Source organism: Triticum urartu, chromosome 6 (genome assembly GCF_003073215.2).
Source record: "Triticum urartu cultivar G1812 chromosome 6, Tu2.1, whole genome shotgun sequence".
Lineage (NCBI taxonomy): Eukaryota > Viridiplantae > Streptophyta > Magnoliopsida > Poales > Poaceae > Triticum > Triticum urartu.
Genome location: NC_053027.1, coordinates 534058300 through 534079393, shown reverse-complemented (window position 1 = coordinate 534079393; position 21094 = coordinate 534058300). Strand labels below are relative to the sequence as shown.

At 44.7% G+C, this 21094-nt stretch overlaps 1 protein-coding gene across 1 annotated transcript; it reads right to left on the bottom strand.

Annotated features, from left to right (window-relative positions):
* Positions 1 to 19799: 19799 nt before the first annotated feature.
* Positions 19800 to 20876, bottom strand: LOC125516925 (E3 ubiquitin-protein ligase SINA-like 10). The gene is made up of 2 exons (XM_048682183.1): positions 20634 to 20876; positions 19800 to 20528 (listed from the first exon to the last, which is right to left on the bottom strand). Exons 1-2 carry the CDS (start codon positions 20874 to 20876, stop codon positions 19800 to 19802), a joined length of 972 nt encoding a protein of 323 aa, XP_048538140.1.
* Positions 20877 to 21094: the final 218 nt, after the last annotated feature.

The window sequence follows — 21094 nt, the reverse complement described above, 5'->3', positions numbered from 1 at the left end:
GAGGTTATTCACAGACGCGGATCTTCCATTGTCTAAATAAATCATGTGATGTCTATCCAATTATTTTATTAACACATATTGTTTTCATCAAAGAACAATTACTTGGTCTATGATATTTTTTCATAGGACCATTATTCCTTACAAAAAGGTGTTGCAAAAGGGCGTGAGCAAATATTATTTTTGCGCTAGCACTCGTCCTGCGTAAATTGCCACCCCCGCTACATCAACACACGCAACCGACTCATTGCCCGTGTCCATGGCCGACTTGCCTGCGTCCATGCCGTTTCCAGCACCGCGACCGACTCTCTCGTCCGCACTGGCTTACAACGCCGCTGCCGACTCTTCCCGTCCGCACTAGATTACAAACGTCGCGCCCGACTTATCTGTCTGCTCCCACGGCTGACTCGGCCGTGATTGATTTCAGCTTCACCATGGTGATCATCAACTCCGCGGTGGATAATTTCTGGCCAAACATATCAGGTGAAATCCATCCAGTATGTTTTTATGTTTCATATTGTTTTCTTTTAAAGAACAATTACCATGGCTTGCAAATTCTTTACTGCAGGACAAGTTGTCTACTGCAAAGAGGAGTATTATATCTCTGAGCTATTGAAAGGCTCATACCGGTTTATATCACGGTTAAATATGAAGAATCTCAAGACAACTCTTCAAGTCGTCTTAAGACTCAGGGGCTACAATGATATGACTCTGTAATGATTGCCAGTTTAATGCAGACTCAAGAACTTCGTGTCATTGAAGGGAAAAATAACTCGGCCCCGGAGTTTACTGTCATATTGATGAAAATTTAAAGGCCGTCAGAAAATTTCTGGCTCTAAATGAAAATTATGGTTCAAGGGAAATCCGTCTCACACAAAGCGCTGAAGTTCTCAATATCCAGTTTAAAATCCGGCTCAAGGTAAATTGGTCTCTCATAAAGCTTTGAAATTTTCAATATCCGGTTTGAAATTCCGGTTCAAAAAGAATTTATTTCTCGCAAGTTTGAGTTCTCAGAAAAATTAAAGGTTGCCAAAGAGAACTTGCTGCCATGATGCACGGTTCAAACATGGGTATCCCGCCTTATGGGCTTATCTTATTATGGTCACATGCGGGCTTCCTGTTCATTGAGCGAAGCTACGATTACCCTTTGATCCGGCTTATACACCATGCTTACAAAACACTTGGGGGCTTGCTATCCAGGTTAAAGGGACCAAAGAGAGTCTGTTGGAAAAGCACAACTCAAACATAGGCGCCCATTGAACACAACTCAAAAATATTGCTTGGGGGCTCTTTTGTTTTAAAGAACAAAGAGTTTTTATAACCCTTGTAATAGACTTAAATGCCAGGCTTGGAAGCCAGGTGTATTCACCTAAAACCCTGGGGTTATCCCGCCTTTTTAAGTAAGCCACTCTGCCCAGGTAATCCTGTAATGACCCGCTGAACGTTTGACAAGACAATCTTATGCAGACAGTGAACTTGTCAATGTTAAAACGATGATTGGTTATGTGAGGTCCATCTTATAAGGTTTGTATATAGGTTTAACTCAGTGGCTGTGCGGCCCGTGAAAGCACTCGATTTTTGACCTGGCAGCCCATGAAAAGCCTCGTTTTTCGTTTGTTTTTATTCGGCCGATTTTTTGAGGTTTATTTGATGAGGCTTATAAAGCTTTATGATTATAATTCACCGGTTTTTATTAACCCGGCCTGGCTTTTGACTATAAGTCGACCAGTATATGATAAGAAAATGTCCAGTGTTTATTAACCCGGCCTGACTTTTGGACTATAAGTCGGCAACACATCATGATGTTAAAATTCCTTAGAAACATTGTGCTCTAAGGTTTGGGATATTTCCCCTTCCAGTTTATGATGTTATAAGCTGGCCATATATAACAATGGAGAAAGAACATTGCATGTTCAAATTTTTGGCTTATCACTCTTACTGCACGGGAATGATAAGCCGGGGGTGTGAGCAAATATCACAGGTATGATATTTTGTTCTGATTATATACAATTATCATTAAACTGGCCCTGGCTTTTAACGTTAAGTCGCCAGGGCATATGTTGTTTAAACTATGTAGGATTTGCAGAGCTATGCCTTACATAAATGATTAAGTTCAAGCCCATCAACCGTTGCTCCTCGAGAAGGATTAAATAGGTGTCTGTCGCCTCGTAGACGTTGCAATCACGAGAATCCTGTCTTTCATTGTTACTAGCCATGTTTCCTATGCTTAAATCTAGTCAATTAATTCTAAACCTAATAAAATGAATAATGACATAAAAAGGATTATGTTTTAGAGGAATGTTGATTCATTCTTGTTGCGGTAAATCCCAGGCACTCGATATGTCCTAGTTTGTAGCACAAGTCATGCCGAAATTCACGGAAAATTTCGGCATGACCTTTGCTACAAAGTGGACAAATCAAGCACCTGAAATTTGCTCAAACGGAGATGAATCAACATTCCGGCAAAACATAGGCCACTCGGCTTCATTCCCTGCAAACAACAAAAGGCCACTTGGGCACAATCGAACCACTTCAATGTTGCATATACCAGGACCACTTAAGAACATGTACATGAGCAACTACAATAATGGATATACATGAGCAAACACTATTGAGGAATTTGCATATAACATGACCACTTCAATGAAAAGATATAATAAAAAATAATGTAATATGCAAATGAACATCAATGACATATATCATATAACATCAATCTTGTTTTTTTTATATAGCAACAATTACTTTAACCAAGTTTTTGAAAACAAAAACAATTCAGTTTTGTTTATAGCTAAATGCCATAGCTACCGTTCTTTATTTATAGCTAAATGCTTTTGTTTTTTGTTAAAAGCTAATTTATAGCTAAATGCTAAATGCTAAATGCTACCGCTTTTTATAGCTAAATGCTACTGTTTTTTATTTATAGCTAAATGATATTGTTTCTTGTTTATAGCTAAATGCTACTGTTTGTTATTTATAGCTAATTTATATACCCTTTGTTAATGCCCTAGCTAAATGCTATTATATGTATACCCTCTATTAATTTAAAGCTAAATGGAATTACTGTTTAGGCATTTTCATAAAAAAAATCCCTAGCTATTTCCTAAAAAAATGCTAAATATTTTTCCTAAATGCTAAAAAAATTCGTACTGTCCTAACCAAATCTAGGGTTCATATGAACACCTAGGGTTCATATGAACATCATCACAACAGCAACATATGAAATTTTCCCTAGCAGAGGGAGAGAGAGAGAGAGAGAGAGAGAGAGAGCAGGGAGAGGAGAGGGATAGGCTTACGGTCGGCGGCGAGGGTGGGCTCGGGCTCGGGCGGCGGCGCTTAGGTCGAGGGCGGCGGCGGTGAAATCGAGGGCGGCCTCGGGCGGCGGCGGTGAGGTCGAGGGCGGGCTCGGGCGACGGCTGGCATCAAGGGCGTGCTCGAGGAGGGCGATCGACGATGGCGACAGAGGAGTGGGGGGATAGGGGAAGATGGGGGAAAGGACTTAGCAAAATTTTGAGCTCACGCGAGGTTAAGTCAAAATAGCACTAGCGCTTGTAGAAAAAAAACCACTATAGCTAAGTTAGCTACATCGCTTTCTACCAAAACGTGCTACTGCTATAGGAAGTAGCAATTTATTTTCCTTTTTCTTTTCCTTTTATCTAAGGAACTTAGCAATAGCTCGGGCCTATAAAAAACGCTACTGCTAGAGTAGCTATAGCGCTTTGTGAGAACAAGCGCTACTGCTATTCCTTTTTCCTATATTTTTCTTTTTCTTTTGTTTTTCTATCCATTTTATTTTTTTCATTTCTCTATTTTCTATTTTTTTCATTTTTCATTTACTTTTCTATTTCTTTTTCATTTTATTTTCTTTTTCTTAGCAGTAGCGCTCCGCACTGTAAGCACGCTACTACAAGGAACTTAGTGGTAGGGTGCTTTCCGCAAGATCACCACTACTATTCCTAGCGGCAATAGTGTGGGAATTATAATAGTAGCGCTTTTACGTGCAAACGCGCTACTGCTACCATCATAGTTGTAGCGCCCTTTGTTGACGCGCGCTACTGCTAAGTAGCAATTCGATTTTTTTCTAACCAGCGGTACTGCTATACCTCTCTGTATAAGGTTTTCCCTAGTAGTGAGTCCATCATAATAATACTAAGTGATGTATTATTTTTACTGTAAAACTAATTGAAGCGTATTTCGGGTGTGAGCCACAACGTATCCTCAAGCAACAAGCCGCTACATTGAACACTAAATCGACAAACATCATCTCCAACAGATAAATGGAAAAAGCACTCACCTCTATTATCGAGTCTCACAAACAAATAATGAATGTATCACCTTTCCCACATTGGACATGATCGCTATATGTGGCAATCAATGTTAACTGGACGTGAACAGCTTTCAAAATATTTCCCCTACTGCATGGATGCAAACTAATACATAATTTAGTTCTGGAACCAATGGAGGATAAAAATATTGTACTAATAGGAAACAATTATTTAAAAATCAAAGCAGTGACCTCAGCTTCCTGTGCCGGTTCTTTTTGGAAAATCAAGAAAACAAATATATCTATTGATATATGTTCCTACATTCAGGTAGGAATAAATAAGCCATACAAAAGCACCTAACAAAAATAAGATCTAATAATAATTGACCATGCCTTCTTCGAATGGGCATGATCCAGCAGGCAAGAAACATGCGCCCACAAATAAAAAAATTAATACTAATTATTACAATTAATATCAATATGTCAAGGTGTTAACAGATAAAATTGGAGCACATATATGCATTATACGTAAGTAATGTATTTGGCCATCTCATGGAATCATTCCATGAATCAGTTAATAGGAAAGAAAAATTCTAGGGAACATATTTAAAGATGGGTATATACATCATAGACTCTGCAAATACATTATCAGTCGATGTCTTCAATTTCCAGGTGATATATAATGACCTATTGGGAAGGGCGGTTTTACATAACCTGTTGGATGGAGCAAATTGCAAAATTTTATGTAATGTTGTCAGAAACATCACGAGTCCAAAGTCAGAGGAAAGGAATTGCATCTCAGCAAGTATAATGCAGCATAACCTGTAACAAATATAGTAAGTGAAAGGCTTAATTGGGGATAAAAAATCAGTTTGCTGCCAAAATAAATCCTACCGAGATTCTAGAAAAAGATAAATCGCTAATACATAGAACATATCATGCTTGATGCATCATACCATTACACATCAATACTATTGCTGAAAAGCCATGAGAAAAACATAGGCATATATTAGCAATCAAACGCTTGTGTGAGAAAATTGAATTTTTTTAAATTGCACTCTATAATATAAAAAGATATATGTTGCCTGACGTCCGCAAGAAATAGCAACTCCATGAAGTCCATGCGGGAGCATGTGGCATTGATAGCCTTGACCGAGAGAGTCGGCGGTGTGTGGTAGTCGCATTTGATGATCGAGGCGGACTTCTCGACACTTGTCACCCCTGACAGCGGTAGGCTATGCACCGTAGCCTGCACACAAATTGAATGTGTGGTCGGGAACATGACCTCACATGGCCTCTGTGAAAGTTTTCAGCATGGGAGGCACTTGTGCTGAGGAGGCGCGTGTTCGGGACACCTAGCACAGTCCCAAAACGTCACTGCTGACGTTTTTGGTAGATATGGTTTAACGAGGATAGATTTACTTGGAAGTAAACCTACACAAAGGTCTGCATGCGGCCATGTAATTGGCTCCTTCTGGATGTTGTAGTACTAATTGTCAAGTGGAATTCCAATGTAGTTTCTTCATGTAATGAGGGTTCAAAATTTCAGCGAAATTTCACATATTTCGGTGGGGTTCGTAATAATTGCAACCATGAAATTTTGCGCCAAATTCAAACTAAAATTTAAATTAGGTTAAAAAACATGAAATATTATTGATTTTTGAAACTCAAAATCCGAAATAAGTTCCCAGTTTCTAAATTTTTGCATATTTCAGCGACGTCTGAAATTTTTCCATGTCCGAAATTAAAAACCTTACCGACGTGGCTTTTTGGGCTGGTCCATCTATAGTTATGCCCTGGCCTCTGGGTACCTTGGTTTTAAATATGCCGACATGGCTCGTGCTCAAAATCAAGAGGGACAACTAAAAAGAAAGTTTTTTCACGCTCCACTAACTAGCGTAGTCTTCTACTATCAATAAAACCAAAAAGTAAATCAAATGTTAGTGAGTGAGATCTAAAATTTGGGAGTTATCCAAACGCATGTCATGCCCATCAGTAAACACCAATGGTTTGGTAGGGTAACTCTCAGCCGCCATTCAAGTTGTAAGTAGATATTTACACTTATAGTATCGATGATTTGTTTTCATTTTAATATCGAAAGATTATTTTGTTAGAAAATAGATTTTTTTCCCTCAGAAAGCTCATTCATCTCACTGGTAGAAAAAGGGCCTGTTGTCCCGGTTCGTAAGGGCCTTTAGTCCCGGTTCCTGAACCGGGACTAAAGTGTCGGTACTAATGCCCTGTCCCTTTAGTCCCGGTTCAATCCTGAACTGGGACTGATGGGCCTCCACGTGGCCTGTGCGCGGAGACCAGGCAGGAGACCCTTTGGTCCCGGTTGGTGGCACCAACCGGGACCAATAGGCATGCACGCGTCAGCATTTCTGTGGCTGGGGTTTTTGTTTTTTTTTGAAAGGGGCGGGGGTTGGGGGTATTGAGGGGGTTAATTTAGGTGTTTTATATATTGTGTTAGCTAGCTATAATTAATAGAGAGAAGTGTCCTCTCTTATGTCCGTGCTTGGTCGACGCTACGTACTATACATACGTATAGAGAGGACTAGACACGCTAGCTAGCTAGTAAGCAAACGAAGGAAACAGAAGATCGTCATGAACATATATGCATACAGAGAGAAGTGATATCGACCACCTCTCCTTCTCCGGGAGATTGGTCGAACAACAAGTTCTGTATATCTATCCGACACTACCGGCTACATATATACAATAATTATCTCTTACAAATATAATCATACGGACTCATGGTCCACATAGTATTCTCCGTCTTCAGCGATCACGTGGTCAAGAAAGAATGCCGCCAATTCCTCTTTAATTGCTCGCATGAGCTGGTGCTAGGAGTTCATCCCGCTTCCGAAACATCTAATTTGAAGAAGGGGGTCAATACATATATATATGAATGAATGAAGATCAATACAAATGATGGTAATAAAATAAAATTGTGAATGTTGTTATTTACGTACTTCATATTGTTTGTCAAAGTACCCGCCCCGCTCACAGGTCGTGTGGCGGATGGACTCGCAGACGTAGTATCCACAGAAATCATTCCCTTGTTCCTGCCACAACAACTTTACAAGAAATAGAGGTCAATCAAACTGATAAGCAAGAATGCTAAATGGTATTGATGAAACTAGCGCTTAAATCACTAGGAGTTGCGCGGAACATGCTACTATAGTACTTACTTTCGGGTGTCTAAATTCCAGCTCCTTCGGCAGTCCCGGAACTGTTTTGGTGAATTTTCTCCAAACCCTGCCGGACAAAGAAAACAATTACTTGATATCAGGAAATGAACAAAGTTGCTGATATGGTGGATAATGATCGATTTAACTTACTTCTTGAGGATTTCAGTCATGTCCGCATACTCCTGGGGATCTTTTCGTTTAGAGTCCAAGACGGTTACTACTCCCTGCTCAAGCCTAATCTCTAGGAGAATATAGTGGAAACTGCACACGCATGCATAACTCATCAATTACATTACTATAACCTGGACTAATATATAAGGGAAACCGAATATGCACAAGACAGTAACACTCACTTGAAGTTGTAAGGAAAGAGTATTATATCTTTGTTTTCATTTTTTTTGAATGATCGTAGCAAGTTGGCCTCGGTATCTCCGGGACGATGTTCAACCTCAGTTGCATCTATGAGATATGTGTTAACGAACCCAATATCACCGATTTGTCTTTTCTTCAATTCGGCGATCTTCATTCTGCATAATATAGTGAGGATAATTATAAATACATGCAATGAAAGAGATGAGCTATATAGAGAGACTTAATGACAGAAGTAGTAGTACTTACAGACAGTAGCAGGTGATCGTTGTTTTATCGAGGGCCAATTGATTGAAAAACTGATAGAACTCCTCAAATGGAATAGGCAACAGTTCAATTCCAACGAGGTCATGCTCCGGTTTAACTCTCGCATACAAAGTACTCCTCCCCCCAGACTCTCTGCAGATTTTCAAGTACCAATCATGTAATCTTCGCATCATCGTTGTTAAAGATTTTTCATCTTTGACGAGAGGCTTCCCGTACTCGTATCTGTGTATCTGCACCTCCATGGGATCATAATGTACATCGTCGGGCAGGTAATCGTCAACATTGCCATAACCGGGCACCATCCTCGGATCGACGATGTCGCTAGGCACCTTGAGCGGGGGGCACGATTGCTTCGCTTGTTCGCCGAGCTGGGCAATTTGTTTCCCAGCTGCTCGTCGTTCTTTCAGCCTTTGATCACTGACTGTACTTCCCGACCGCTCCGCTTCGGCCCATGTCTTTGCAATAATGCGCTCATAGTTGCCTTTCGGCGGAGACTTGGGTGGTTTTGCCAGGGCAGCCAGAGTGCGCTTCACTTTCACCGGATCTACCTTCTCCTCCGGAGGTGGATGTCTCTTTGCTTTCAACCCTTGAAACCAGTCATCCACTTCGGTTCGCGCGATCTTCGCGTTCTCCTCCGGGGTCCTCTCGTATGGTAACTTCTTGTGGACTCTTCAGAGAAGGACCGAATCTGTATGTCCTCCCGCCTCTGGTTGTACTGCTAGACGCCGGCCGAGCAGACGGAGCGGTTGTCTTCTTTACTTGCTTACGAGGCGGAGGAGAAGGACTACGACGCGCCGGAGCAGCTGCGGAGCGGCGGCGGGTCTCTTCCGCCCTTGCTGACGAGGCGGAGAAGGAGGAGGCTGGCTGCTCGGGCGCGCGGCGCAGGCGGAGTGCCGCCACGCGCCGGAGAAGGAGCCGGCCGAGGGCCCTGATCGTCACTCGCCGGAGGAGGAGGCGGTGGAGGAGGCGGAGTGCCCTGACTCGCCGGAGGAGGAGGAGGCGGAGGCGTCCAGTTCGGAAGGTTGATGAGCTCCTTCCGCCATAGGCATGGAGTCTTCAGAGCAGACCCCAGCCGAGTCTCCCCTTCACCGGTAGGGTGGTCAAGCTGGAGGTCCTCAAATCCCTCCGTTATTTCATCCACCATCACCCTAGCATATCCTTCTGGAATCGGCCGGCAGTGAAAAGTTGCGCCGGGTTTCAGTAGGATAAACAGAGCCAACAGCCGCTTGACCTTCAAATTCATCCATTGCGTCATAAGGTGGCAATTTTGAGACTCCGTGATAGCATCCACGGGATAGCTGGCAGGAGCCGTCAAGGCATGCTCCGGCTGAAGCAGCTCGGTGGAAGCCACGCTGCTTCTGCGCTGAGATGGCGGGGTAGCTTCGGGGGAGGCTTCGGCAGTACGTTTGCTGCGATTTGCTTCTCGTTCCTCTATCGCGTCTACCCTTGCTTGCAGCGCCTGCATTTGGGTCTGCTGCACTTTTTTCCTCCTCTCATGGGATTTGTAACCGCCTGCGTCCGGAAACCCAACCTTCCACGGAATGGAGCCTGGCGTGCCTCGTGTCCGTCCAGGGTGCTCAGGATTCCCGAGGGCCATTGTGAGCTCGTCGTTCTCTCTGTCTGGAAAGAACTCCCTTGCTGCACTGCTTCGATATACTGCTAAGCTTCCTGACTGGTATGTCCATTTGATCGTTCGTCCAAATGCACTTCCCTGTTACAGGGTCCAAGGTTCCGCCAGCCCCGAAGAACCAAGTCCGGCAACGGTCTGGCCAGTTAATTGTCTCTGGTTTCGATCCCTTTATCAACCAGATCATTCTCAGTCTTGGCCCACTTAGGCCGGGCTACGAGGTAGCCACCTGACCCCGTGCGATGGTGAAGCTTCTTCTTCGCAGCATTTTGCTTGTTTGTCGCCGACATCTTCTTACTCTTTTCCGATGTCTTGTGGGCCACAAATGCGGGCCAGTGATCTCTGATCTTCTCATATCTGCCCTTGAATTCTGGTGTCTCATTATTTTCGACAAACTTATTCAGCTCTTTCTTCCACCTCCTGAATAGTTCTGCCATCCTCTTAAGAGCAAAAGACTTGATTAATTGCTCTTTAATTGGGTTCTCTGGATTATCCTCTGGCGGTAGGGTGAAATTTGACTTCAGCTCAGTCCAAAGATCATTTTTCTGCATATCATTGACATAAGACACCTCAGGGTCTTCTGTAGCCGGCTTAAACCATTGCTGGATGCTGATCGGGATCTTGTCCCTAACCAGAACCCCGCACTGAGCAACAAATGCGCTCTTTGTCCGGAGGGGTTCAATCGGTTGGCCGTCGGGCGCGATTGCTATGATCTCAAACTTTTCATCCGAGCTCAACTTTTTCTTCGGGCCTCGTCTCTTTACCGAAGTTGTGCTCGATCCGGAGGGCTAGAAAAAAGAACAAAGACTTAATTAATATGTGTACATACCAAAACAATGAATGCATCAATCAGCTAGTCAGCACAGGCTTAACTAATATATATACCTGGCCGGACTCGGTTCGGTCACCGGAGCCGTCATCACGGTCTCCTTCTTGCACCGGCATTGGGTCACCGGAGCCGTCCTCATGTTCTTCTTCTTGCACCGGCATTAGGTCACCGTAGCCAGCTTCTTCACCCTCTCCTTCCAGACCATCGGTGTCGTTGAGAAACAACGAGACGGCATCACTTCCTTCTGCGATTATGTCCCTCAACAACGCTTCTTTTGCTTCGTCTCGGGCGGTGTCCATAGTTTCTACAAATATTTACAACATGGCAATTATTATTCAAACATGACAGATGGATATATTAGTGCCAAACGTAGAACTAGCTACCTAATCATAGTAAGGAATCATATATATTAATTAGTGCCGACCCCCCCGTGTTTAAGCGGGGGTATATCGACAACGACGACACTACATCTATATGTCCCTCGACGACCCTCGTTCCCGATAAAAAAAGAGGAAGAAGAAGAAAAAAAAGAGGAGAAGAAAGAATAGAGGAGAAGAACTCCTCTATTCTTTCTTCTCCTCTTTTTTTCTTCTTCCTCTTCTTTTTTTATCCTCTTCTTCCTCTCATGTTCGAGAGGATCGCCGAGGGGTCGGGAGGTTGCCTAGTGTCAAAGGATTCAACAAAACCATGTCTTCATCATTAGGCGAAAGTAACATGTGCATGATGGTACGAAGCTCTCCAAAGTTATTTTGGAACGGAGTCCCAGATAAGATAATTCGCTTTTTGGTACAAAGTTCAGCAAGAACCTTCCAAATATCGTTATTTGGAAGGCCTTTGCTGAAATTCATACAAAAAGGCAAATTATCCTATCCGGGACACCATTCCAAAATAACTTTGGAGGACTTCGTCATGCCCTGGTTACTTCCGGCTAATGATGAAGCCATGGATTTCTTCAATACTTTGACACTAGGAAACCTCTCTCGACCCCTCGGCGATCCTCGACCCCTCGAACCCTCGACGACCCTGGAACCCTCGACCCCTAGACGACCCTGGAACCCTCGACCCTCGAATCCCTCGACCCTATAGAACCCTCGAAGAAAGGAATAGCTGAGAGAGAATCAAGAAAAAAGAAGAAAAAAAGAGAGAGAAAAAAGAATGGAGAAGAAGAAAGATTCTATTTCTCTTCTTCTCCACTATTCCTTTCTTCTTCTCCTCTTCTTTTCCTTCTTTTTTCTTCTTCTTATTTATTTCTCCTCTTCTTTTCCTCTCCTCTTCTTCTTTCTTTCCTCTTCTTATTTTCTTCTTTCCTATCCTCGACGACCCTGGAACCCTCGACCCCTAGACGACCCTGGAACCCTCGACCCTCGATCCCTCGACCCTATAGAACCCTCGAACCCTCGACCCTGAAACCCTCGACCCTTGACCCCTTAACGACCCTCGACCCTCTACCCTAGTTCCCGACCCTCGACCCCTCGGCGATCCTCGACACCCTCGTTCCCGATAAAAATTAAGAAGAAGAAGAAGAAGAAGAAGAAGAAAAGAGGAGAAGAAGAAAGGAATAGCTAGAGGAGAAGATCGAAGAAAAAAAAGAGGAGAAGAAGAAAGGAATAGTGGAGAAGAAGAGAAAATAGAATATTCTATTTTCTCTTCTCTCCTCTATTCCTTTCTTCTTCTTTTCCTCTTCTTTTTCTTTTTTTTCTTCTTCTTTATTTCTCCTCTTCTTCCTCTCCTCTTCTTCTCCTTTCTTCCTCTTCTTATTTTCCTTTTTCCTCTCATTCTTTTTCACATAAATTTACATTTTTGACATATTTAGCACATTCTAAATTTTCCTAACTCTTTTACAACCACAAAAATTACTCCAACTTCATGACAGTACCCACACTCCATTTCACCAAAAACCTTCTGATCCATAGTTTAAATTTTTTAAATTTCATTCAAATGAAATTTGAACCAGATTCAAATTCCTTGCTGAAAACCTATTCTAAACCAATCAAAAAATTCTGAAATTTTGCCATCACCTTTGTCTTGCATCAGTACCTCACCACAAAAAATATCATAAATCCTAAAAATGCCCAAAGCCATCTAGCATTTGATCAAACACCCTCTATATGCACTGTTCATATCTGTAAAAAAATTCAGAAATTTCAGAAAAGTTTGCTGCTGCTCCACTCCTTCTCCTCTCCTCTCCTTCTCCTCTCCTTCTGCTCTTCAATGCGTCGGGGCCGGCGGCGACCATGGAGCAGGGGCAGAGAGCAAGGGCCGCACTCGATCGGGACCATGGGAAAGGGGGGGCTCACTTCGAGGGGGGCGGCGATGGCAGGAGTCCGGCGACGAGGACGGCGGGCTCGGGGCGGCACGCGGTGACGGGGACGGCGCGCGGCCGGCGACAGGGACGAGGAGGGGTGGGCTCGGGGAGGCACGCAGCGACGGGGACGACGAGGACGGCGGGCTCGGGGATGCCGGCGATGAGGACGACGCGGGCTCGTGGAGGCGACGACGTTGGCGGCGGCGGCGTAGACGGCGAGGTGGAGCAGCCTGACGGCGTCGTCGGCGGGGGAGGGGGGAACTGGCGATGCAAACTGAAAATTTTCACAAGTGTTTGTTATATAGTCCAAGCTTTAGTCCCGGTTGGTGGCATAAACCGGGACTAATTCCCCCTTTAGTCCCGGTTGGTGCCAGCAACCGGGACCAAAGGCCTCTTTTCAGCAGCCCAAAGGGCGGGAAGCGGCGGCCTTTGGTCCCGGTTGGTGCACCAACCGGGACTAAAGGGGGCATTGGTCACGGTTGGTGCCACGAACCGTGACCAATGCCCCCTTTAGTCCCGGTTGGTGCCACCAACCGGGACCAATGGCCTTGTGCTGCCCCGCGCCCAAAAGTTTAGTCCCACCTCGCTAGTTGAGAGGGCTCGGGAGTGGTTTATAACCGCTGTTGCGCCCACCCTCCCGAGCTCCTCTCAACTGCGGGCTTCGGGCCTAATTTGTCACTGCTATTCCTGTGGGCCTACTGGGCCTGCTGCGGGCCTGAATCCTGGCCCATGGTAGGGTTTCTAGTCGTATTCAGGCCGTGGTGGCCCAGTAGGTGGCATTTTTTGTTGCTTTATTTATTTTCTTTTGTTTTTTGCTTTATTTTTTAATTCTTTATGCTTTTAGTTTTAGAAAAATTATAAACTTTTTGTTAATGCCATTAGTTTTCAAATTTGAAAATAATTTTTTTGTTTTCTTTGTTGCTTTATTTATTTTATTTTGTGATTAACTTTACTATAAAAATAGTTTTTTCCTGTTTTTTTGATTTGTTTTTTGCATTATTTATTTTCTTTTGTTTTTTGCTTTAATTTTTAATTCTGTTTGCTTTTAGGTTAGCAAAATTATAAACTTTCTGTTAGTGCCATTAGTTTTAGAAAAATTATAAACTTTCTGTTAGTGCCATTAGTTTTCAAATTTGAAAACACTTTTTTAGTTTTTGTTTTCTTTGTTGCTTTATTTATTTTATTTTGTGATTAACTTTACTATAAAAATAGTTTTTTCCTGTTTTTTGATTTGTTTTTTGCATTATTTATTTTCTTTTGTTTTTTGCTTTAATTTTTAAATTTTGTTTGCTTTTAGGATAGCAAAATTATAAACTTTCTGTTAGTGCCATGAGTTTTAGAAAAATTATAAACTTTCTGTTAGTGCCATTAGTTTTCAAATTTGAAAACACTTTTTTACTTTTTTTGTTTTCTTTGTTGCTTTATTTATTTTATTTTGTGATTAACTTTACTATAAAAATAGTTTTTTCCTGTTTTTTTATTTGTTTTTTGCATTATTTATTTTCTTTTGTTTTTTGCTTTAATTTTTAATTCTGTTTGCTTTTAGGTTATTAAAATTATAAACTTTGTGTTAGTGCCATTAGTTTTAGAAAGTTAAAAGTTGGCATGGGCCAGGGACTAATGGTCATGGTATTACGAGGGCCGAACCATAAGACATGAAAGCATTTCAAATGAACTCTGAAAAAGTTGAAAGTTGGGATGGTATCATAATTTCACCCACATAGCATGTGCATGTACAAAACGGACAATGATAGCATGTTCGTGTGTTACAAAGTTGCGGGAGAAAGTCTTTACTTTTTCTTCGCTTATGTCATTTGCTTATTGCGCCGTAACCATGGATAATCTTCATTGTTTATCAGGATACTTGGGTCAGCCTTGACATTGAAGGGAGGAATTTCATGAAACTTTTCATAATCTTCAGACATGTCTGTCTTGCCGTCCACTCCCAGGATGTCCCTTTTTCCTGAAAGAACTATGTGGCGCTTTGGCTCATCGTATGATGAATTCGCTTACTTATCTTTTCTTTTTCTCGGTTTGGTAGACATGTCCTTCACATAGATAACCTGTGCCACATCATTGGCTAGGACGAACGGTTCGTCAGTGTACCCAAGATTTTTCAGATCCACTGTTGTCATTCCGTACTGTGGGTCTACCTGTACCCCGCCGCCTAACAGATTGACCCATTTGCACTTAAACAAAGGGACCTTAAAATCAGGTCCATAGTCAAGTTCCCATATGTCCACTATGTAACCATAATATGTATCCTTTCCGCTCTCGGTTGCTGCATCAAAGCGGACACCGCTGTTTTGGTTGGTGCTCTTTTGATCTTGGGCGATCGTGTAAAATGTATTCCCATTTATCTCGTATCCTTTGTAAGTCAATACAGTCAAAGATGGTCCCCTGGACAACAAGTACAACTCATCACAAACAGTGTTGTCACCTCTGAGACGTGTTTCCAACCAACTGCTGAAAGTCCTGATGTGTTCACATGTAATCCAGTCGTCGCACTGCTCCGGGTGTTTGGAGCGCAGACTGTTCTTGTGTTCATCGACATACGGGGTCACCAAGGTAGAGTTCTGTAGAACTGTGTAGTGTGCTTGAGACCAAGAATATCCGTCCCTGCATATTATTAAGTCTCTTCCAAGAGTGCCTTTTCCAGTCAGTCTCCCCTCATACCGCGATTTAGGGAGACCTATCTTGTTAAGGCCAGGAATGAAGTCAACACAAAACCCGATAACATCCTCTATTTGATGGCCCATGGAGATGCTTCCTTCTGGCCTAGCACGATTACGGACATATTTCTTTAGGACTCCCATGAATCTCTCAAAGGGGAACATATTGTGTAGAAATACGGGCCCCAGGATGACAATCTCGTCGACTAGATGAACTAGGACGTGCGTCATGATATTGAAGAAGGATGGTGGGAACACCAGCTCGAAACTGACAAGACATTGCGCCACATCACTCCTTAGCCTTGGTAAGATTTCTGGATCGATCACCTTTTGAGAGATTGCATTAAGGAATGCACATAGCTTCACAATGGCTAATCGGACGTTTTCCGGTAGAAGCCCCCTCAATGCAACCGGAAGCAGTTGCGTCATAATCACGTGGCAGTCATGAGACTTTAGGTTCTGAAACTTTTTCTCTGGCATATTTATTATTCCCTTTATATTCGACGAGAAGCCAGTCATGACCTTCATACTGAGCAGGCATTCAAAGAAGATTTCTTTCTCTTCTTTCGTAAGAGCGTAGCTGGCAGGACCTTTATACTGCTTCGGAGGCATGCCGTCTTTTTCGTGCAAACGTTGCAGGTCCTCCCGTGCCTCAGGTGTATCTTTTGTCTTTCCATACACGCCCAAGAAGCCTAGCAGGTTCACGCAAAGGTTCTTCGTCACGTGCATCACGTCGATTGAGGAGCGGACCTCTAGGTCTTTCCAGTAGGGTAGGTCCCAAAATATAGATTTCTTCTTCCACATGGGTGCATGTCCCTCAGCGTCATTCAGAACAGCTAGTCCACCGGGACCCTTCCCAAAGATTACGTAGTGTAAATCATTGACCATAGCAAGCACGTGATCACCGGTGCGCATGGCGGGCTTCTTCCGGTGATCTGCCTCGCCTTTGAAATGCTTGCCTTTCTTTCGACATTGATGGTTGGTCGAAAGAAATCGATGATGACCCAGGTACACATTCTTCCTGCATTTGTCCAGGTATATACTTCCAGTGTCATCTAAACAGTGCGTGCATGCATGGTATCCTTTGTTTGTCTGTCCTGAAAGGTTACTGAGAGCGGGCCAATCGTTGATGGTCACGAACAGCAACGCCTTAAGGTTAAAATCCTCCTGCCGGGTTGCTTAGGGCCTTGGATGAGAACTGGCATCATAATGGACTTCCGCTTCATGCACATCCAAGGAGGAAGGTTATACATACATAGAGTCACGGGCCAGGTGCTGTGATTGCTGCTCTGCTCCACGAAAGGATTAATGCCATCCGCGCTTAAAGCAAACCATACATTCCTTGGGTCCTTTGCAAACTCATCCCAGTACTTTCTCTCGATTTTTCTCCACTGCGACCCGTCAGCGGGTGCTCTCAACTTCCCATCTTTCTTTTGGTTCTCACTGTGCCATCGCATCAACTTGGCATGCTATTCGTTTTTGAACAGACGTTTCAACCGTGGTATTATAGGAGCATACCACATCACCTTCGCAGGAACCCTCTTCCTGGGGGGCTCGCCGTCAACATCACCAGGGTCATCTTGTCTGATCTTATACCGCAATGCACCGCATACCGGGCATGCGTTCAGATCCTTGTATGCACCGCGGTAGAGGATGCAGTCATTAGGGCATGCATGTATCTTCTCCACCTCCAATCCTAGAGGGCATACGACCTTCTTTGCTGCGTATGTACTATCGGGCAATTCGTTATCCTTTGGAAACTTCTTCTTCAATATTTTCAGTAGCTTCTCAAATCCTTTGTCAGCCACAGCATTCTCTGCCTTCCACTGCAGCAATTCCAGCACGGTACCGAGCTTTGTGTTGCCATCTTCGCAATTGGGGTATAACCCTTTTTTGTGGTCCTCTAACATGCGATCGAACTTCAGCTTCTCCTTTTGACTAATGCATTACGTCCTTGCATCGACAATGACCCGGCGGAGATCATCATCATCGGGCACATCGTCTGGTTCCTCTTGATCTTCAGCAGCTTCACCCGTTGCAGCATCATTGGGCACATCTTCTGGTTCCTCTTGATCTTCACCAGCTCCCCCCGTTGCAGCATCACCGTATTCAGGGGGCACATAGTTGTCATCGTAGTCTTCTACTTCGCCGTCTTGCATCATAACCCCTATTTCTCCGTGCCTCGTCCAAACATTATAGTGTGGCATGAAACCCTTGTAAAGCAGGTGGGAGTGAAGGATTTTCCGGTTAGAGTAAGACCTCGTATTCCCACATTCAGTGCATGGACAACACATAAAACCATTCTGCTTGTTTGCCCCAGCCGCATCGAGAAACTAATGCACACCCTTAATGTACTCACGGGTGTGTCTGTCACTGTACATCCATTGCCGGTTCATCTGCGTGCATTATATATAATTAAGTGTCCAAATTAATAGAAGTTCATCATCACATTAGAACCAAAGTGCATACATATTTCTCATCTAACAACATATAGCTCTCCAGAGCATCTAATTAATTAAACCATACATTGAAACTATGTAAAACATTTCAATGCGAAAACAAATGCGATCATAATCGCAACCAAGGTAACAATTGATCCAACGGCATAATGATACCAAGCCTCAGGTATGAATGGCATATTTTCTACTCTTTCTAATCTTCAAGCGCGTTGCATCCATCTTGATCTTGTGATCATCGACGACATCCGCAACATGCAACTCCAATATCATCTTCTCCTCCTCAATTTTTTTCCTTCAACAAATTGTTTTCTTCTTCAACTAAATTTAACCTCTCGACAATAGGGTCGGTTGGCATTTCCGATTCACATACATCCTAGATAAATAAAATCTATGTCACGTTGGTCGGCATAATTTTCATAAACAATAAATGAACCAATAGTTATAAAGATAATATACATACCACATCCGAATCATAGACAGGACGAGGGCCGACGGGGGCGGATACCAAAACCATCACACTATATAAGATGCAATAATAAATGTAAGAAAATGATACAAGTATCTATCTAAACATACAAGTAAGAATATTTTTCCTTTCAGAAAGAAGATAAGATCAAGAGGCTCACCACGGTGGTGTCGGTGATGAGATCGGCGCGGGTGATCGACGGCGGTGAAGACGGGGATGGGGCGTGACGGACCACTAAATCTAGACAAATCTCGAGGAAAATGGAGCTTGGAGGTCGAGCTTCGAGAGGAGAAAGCTTAAGTAGTGTGGCTCGAGCATTCCATCGAACACCTCATGTGCACAGGAGGCGAGCTAGAGCACCACAAAGCCCTCTCCCCCTCGGCCAGAGAAAAACAGAGCACTGGGGTGCTCTGCTCGCGAGCGAGGGGTATATATAGGCACCTCATTGGTCCCGGTTGGTGACATGAGCCGGGACTAAAGGGGAGCCTTTTGTCCCGGTTCAAGCCACCAACCGGGACCAATGGTGGTGGGCTAGGAGCGAGGCCCATTGGTCCCGGTTCATCCCACCAACCGGGACCAAAAGGTCCAGATGAACCGGGACCAATGGCCCACGTGGCCCGGCCGGCCCCCTGGGCTCACGAACCTGGACCAATGCCCACATTGGTCCCGGTTCTGGACTGAACCAGGACTAATGGGCTGACCCGGCCTGAACCAAAGCCCTGTTTTCTACTAGTGTCTAGAAAAGAATTATGGCCATGTGTAGTAGAAGTTACTAGTTTTTTTGCTGCAGCCCTCAAAAAGGTCTTAACACTTTAGTATTAGCAGTTTTAGCAGTGTACAGAGATAAGTTTCCCCCTTAGAAAGTAGATGGATTTGATTCATTGCTTAGTAAGACTCTGAGAGAAGCTTCATGAGCAATTACTGCAGGGTTATATGCTCCATCAACATTGCCTAGGTATCCTTCTTGGGAGATTTGTTTGACGGAAGGCCTCCTTTCTTCCTCACTATCCTCCAGTGAACCCACATTAAGCATCGCTTTTGTAGCATGGATAACATTTCTTGACATGAGATTGAGCTCTACTTCAGACTTGAGATAGATAGATTGCAACAGATGCAAACGAAATGCTTGCAAGTTGGAATGACATAACAACGGAAGAGGATGCATTTCACGGCAGGATTAGCACCAAGCATAATATCCTCCGATTTAAATACAGTACCCTACAATGACACTAAAGATGAAGTGCATCTACAAATTAACATCACCCGAATAGTTTCAGCTGCAACTCCTAAATAAGGAAGCATGAACTGCCTTGAATGCATCATTTTTTTCCCATCAACACAGAGACCTAATCCTAATCACGCGGACCAAGGGGAGAGCTTGTCGATGCGGATGTGCAGGGGAACTTCCATGGACGCCCCGTCCCCTACTACTGCTGGAACCAGGTACATCTGCGGCACCAGCAGGAACGTCGGCTCGTCCGCGGCGGCCACCGTGCCGGGCGACGAGCTGCTCCTTATATGCATGTCCACCAGCACCATGTCCTCCTTGCCGCAGTTCGCCGCCGCCGGGGGCGGCTCCAGGTTGCCCCACATCTTGCACGTGAATCGGGGCCGCGTCACTGCCCTCGCCCTGGCGCACACCAACGACACGGCGGCCGCGCCGGCGCCCAGCGCGCCCACGGTCAGGACAAACACATGGTTGTTATCGTCGCCGAGGAGTACCAGCCGCGGCACTGACACTGGTAGCTGGAACTTGCTGACCTTGCCGTACTGCACGGCGCGCACCGGCACCGAGTGGATAGTGTAGAGGTGGCCGGCGAGCGCCTGTGGCGCGCCGGCGTAGCCGCAGCCGGGGTCCGTGCAGTGGCAGGGCATGTGCGGGCATGCTTTCTGGTGCTCGGCAACCTCGTGGTAGGTCATGTACCTTTGGCAGCCGGCGTTGGGGCACCCGATCCTGGTAGAGGACACCACGGCGTCCAACGCAGGGTAGGGGTTGAAGAAGCCGCCGCCGTCCACACACGGCTTGCACTGCCCGAAGGGCAGCTGGGCCACGCAGCTACCGCAGGCCACATGCCCCACTTTGCACTGCACGCAGGCACACAAATCGGAGATCTCCGGTAAATCAGCAAATCTTGAGGAACGAAAGAATCGATATTTCACCGGTGGTAATCGAGGAAGCAAGAGAGGAACCTGGAAAACGGGGGGCTTGAAGGGGAGGGTGCAGAGGGGGTAGTGGAGCACTTGCTTGTCGATCCTGCCGTCGAGCTCCACTCGCGGGCTGTATGCCGCCGTGACGATGGCCCCTCCGTCTCCTCCTCCGGCCGCCTCTTGCCTGACATGGCCTTCGGGCAGGTCCAGCCGCACCTTCTTGGCGCTCTCGCCAGCCTTGTCCAGCGAAGCCCTGCTCCTCCCCTCGACGGCGGCACCTTGCATCCTTGTTGGCCTTTGGGGAAAGAAAACCGCTGTCTGTGTGTCTCGGGCCAAACTTTTTCCAGGAGGTGGGAGAGGAGAAGAGCAGAGGTCTGAGAACAAATGGTACGGAGGCAGCCAAACTACACCGTAAATGCTTCCTTAATGTGGTTTCCATTCCCAAACTTATATGGAATAGATATAAGCTATGGTCTTAATCAATTTCATTATTGCTAGTTTAT

Bases quoted from the DNA above. Each gene is read 5' to 3' on its own strand.
- LOC125516925 (XM_048682183.1), bottom strand. From the start codon at position 20,876: ATGCAAGGTGCCGCCGTCGAGGGGAGGAGCAGGGCTTCGCTGGACAAG. The intron at 20,529-20,633 runs GTTCCTCTCTTG...GCCTGCGTGCAG, and splicing joins TCAAGCCCCCCGTTTTCCAG to TGCAAAGTGGGGCATGTGGC.